At 39.0% G+C, this 2,825-nt stretch overlaps 1 protein-coding gene across 1 annotated transcript; it reads left to right on the top strand.

Moving 5' to 3' along the window:
* The first annotated feature begins 203 nt into the window (after positions 1-203).
* On the top strand, positions 204-1,406 carry LOC127087875 (eukaryotic translation initiation factor 4 gamma-like). The gene is made up of 2 exons (XM_051028799.1): positions 204-880; positions 1,040-1,406. The coding sequence occupies exons 1-2, from the start codon at positions 204-206 to the stop codon at positions 1,404-1,406; spliced, it is 1,044 nt and encodes a 347-aa protein (XP_050884756.1).
* Positions 1,407-2,825: the final 1,419 nt, after the last annotated feature.

Raw genomic sequence — 2,825 nt, 5'->3', positions numbered from 1 at the left:
TTGAGAGAGTTCTGGTCAATCCATTTATGGACACCTCCTGGGAAGCTCTGAAGGATCAAATGAAGATACCCAATGGTCTATATCTATTTTCTAAGATAGATCCCCCAAAGGTTATCGTCCACTATCTATAGGACTTGGCAAATCAAGGGGTAAACATCTCTGACTTCCCGGTGGATTGGCTAGCTGAACATCCACCCAATTTCATGAAGAGGATGCGAGAGCCATCTGAAAGAAAGTCAAAGAAGAAAACTCAGAAGCTGGGGGAACCATCTGTATCCAGACCTCCTGTGCCTCTGGTCTCCTCCTCTCCTTGTAAGTTTCAACCCTATGAATCTCCTACTTTACATATAAGGCAATTATATTTTTCCTTACCTCAACCATCTCCAATCTACACAGACTCTGAACCCACAACATCCACCACAAATCCTTTTGAAACTCATACCTCTAATCCACCCTCGCCTCCTCTTCAACACTTTAATCTAACCACTACAACACTACCAATATTTGAGGCCCTACTATTCAATGAACCCATATCACGACCCTCCTCCACTCTCTCATCTCAATCCTACTATAACATCTCATCTGACTCTGACCAGCCTGAAGCATCTGACCCTCAATCCCCTACTCTTGCACAACTCCAAGCTCACTCCATCTCTACTCAAAACCCATCTAAGCCAGAAACCTCCATTCATTCCCCATATGAACACCCAACAATACCACCCTCTGAACCTCACACTGAAACTCCCTCTAAAAACCTTGTTACCCAAACATCTGACCCTCCCATTGAAACCATCCTTACACCACCAGAACCTATCCTTCCCACCGTTGAACCTAAACCCACCTTCCCCACTCTAGAAGAGGCAATCGCCTTATTTGTTGAGTCTTCAGTGGAAAAGCTCAAATCACTCTCTGAAAACTCTAAAATCAATGAGAATCCCTCTACAATGAGGATTCACTATAATAGAGTAATCAGATGGATGACATATGAGGCTTTCAAGCTGAAAGGCCTCTTTGAATAAGTCAGAAACGACTTTATCAGAGAAGCTGGAGAGAGGTTACAAGCCCGTCTGGCCAGAGAGGAAAAAGAGAGAGCTCGCAGAGAAGCAAAGGAAAAGGCTCGCTTAGAAGAAGAAGAGAAAGCAAGAAGAGAAGCTGCAGAAAAGGACCCCGCTGAGGTTGTTGCTGCTGCTGAAGCTGAAGCCAAAGCCAAGCCTGACGCTGAAGAAGCAGCACGCATTGCTGCAGAAGAAGCTTCTAAGGCTAAGGAAACTGCTCTGACTCAGGGGGAGTCATCTCACTCTATTTTTGCTCCACTTTTGTTGAAGGCTCTGAAGGAACTACAAAAAGAGCAACAGATTGTGAGAGCCAGACTGGATCAACAGGACTCTGTCAAGTCCAACATTTAGAATCTGCTGACTCAGCTATTGTAGAGGATGTCACCTCCTCCGAACCCTTAGGCACACTTAGATTGTAATACTTTAATTCTCTAAGTGTTTAACTTCTATGTTTTTTTCTAAGTTTTTCTTATTTCCCTTATCTGCACTTTTCTCTTATCAATGGAATCCGTTTTGCCTTTACTTGCCTTGATATGTATTTTTTAGTCTGACAAAAAAGGGGGAGAATAAATTAAACAGAATCTGATGAAATAATATCTAAGCCTCATAATAATGCACTGCGCATATTTAAAAACTATTATTATGAAGTCTAAAGCTCTGCAGGAAGTATCTGAGTTAAAACATCTGAGAAACAAGCTATACAACTTAAGGAGATCTGGTAAGAACATCTAAACCTTCTTAAACATCTAATTTAGGGGGAGATTGCTTATCTCAGGGGGAGTCATCATACATCTGCCTCTGAGATAACTCCTTTAAATTTTTTATGAAGTATCATTGTTTCATCATAAGTCTGAAGTTTTTGTCAAAATCAAAAAATGGGAGATTGTTAGAACAAGATTTTGGGTCTATAACTCATCTCTAAGTTTTGATGATAACAAAGGATGAAACAAATTGGTACCCTAACAGATTTATCTAAGTATGCAGGACTCTAACAGAAAATGAATCTGATAGACAACAATTGACATCACACAAGTCTAGAGCAGATGACTTAGAATTAAAAAAAACAGTTGCTCTGACTCTGAAGACAATGTCGCTCACAACATTTGAAGTCTAAAGACTCAGATACTCTGAATCTGAAGGATTCCACACTTAGTTACTCTGTTGATCCGTACATCTGAAGAAGGTCCAACTGAAGACATATCAAGAACTTCTGAAGAAAAATTACTTCTAACAACTATCTGGAGAATACATGCTGAACAAGATGATCTAGATTTCGCGCACTCTGATTTATGCCAACAGATCAATGTTAAAGACTTAACAACGAAGTTTCCATATATGGTATTAATATTTATTTAGAGAAAAATAAATACTCTCCAAAATTACGATGGAAAGAGCAACAAACTTAATATCAATTAAGTCACATCATTGTCAAGATATCAACATTAATGCTTCAGTCAACGACATCACATTCAAAGCACTATATAAAGGTCATATCATCTTCATACAAGACACAAAGCATTCATACAATAATAATGAAAAATCATTCTATATTTTTAATTCTTGTTCGAATCTGTTCACACGAGTTGTTGCTCTTAGTGTGAACTTTTATTGTTCTTATTGTGTTAAAATTGCTCACCTAGAAGCACTAAACACTTCGTTGTAATTCTCAAATAGTTGTTGAATATTTCCTCAAGTGACTTGTGAAGTCTGTAGACTTCAGAGGGCTAAGAGATCTTTGTTCTCTTAGACGCTTTTGTTGTAATCTGTCTA

This window comes from Lathyrus oleraceus, chromosome 1, assembly GCF_024323335.1.
Source record: "Lathyrus oleraceus cultivar Zhongwan6 chromosome 1, CAAS_Psat_ZW6_1.0, whole genome shotgun sequence".
NCBI classification, from domain to species: Eukaryota; Viridiplantae; Streptophyta; class Magnoliopsida; order Fabales; family Fabaceae; genus Lathyrus; species Lathyrus oleraceus.
The sequence above is the reverse complement of the archived record's forward strand: the minus strand, read 5'-3'. Positions and strand labels throughout refer to the sequence as shown.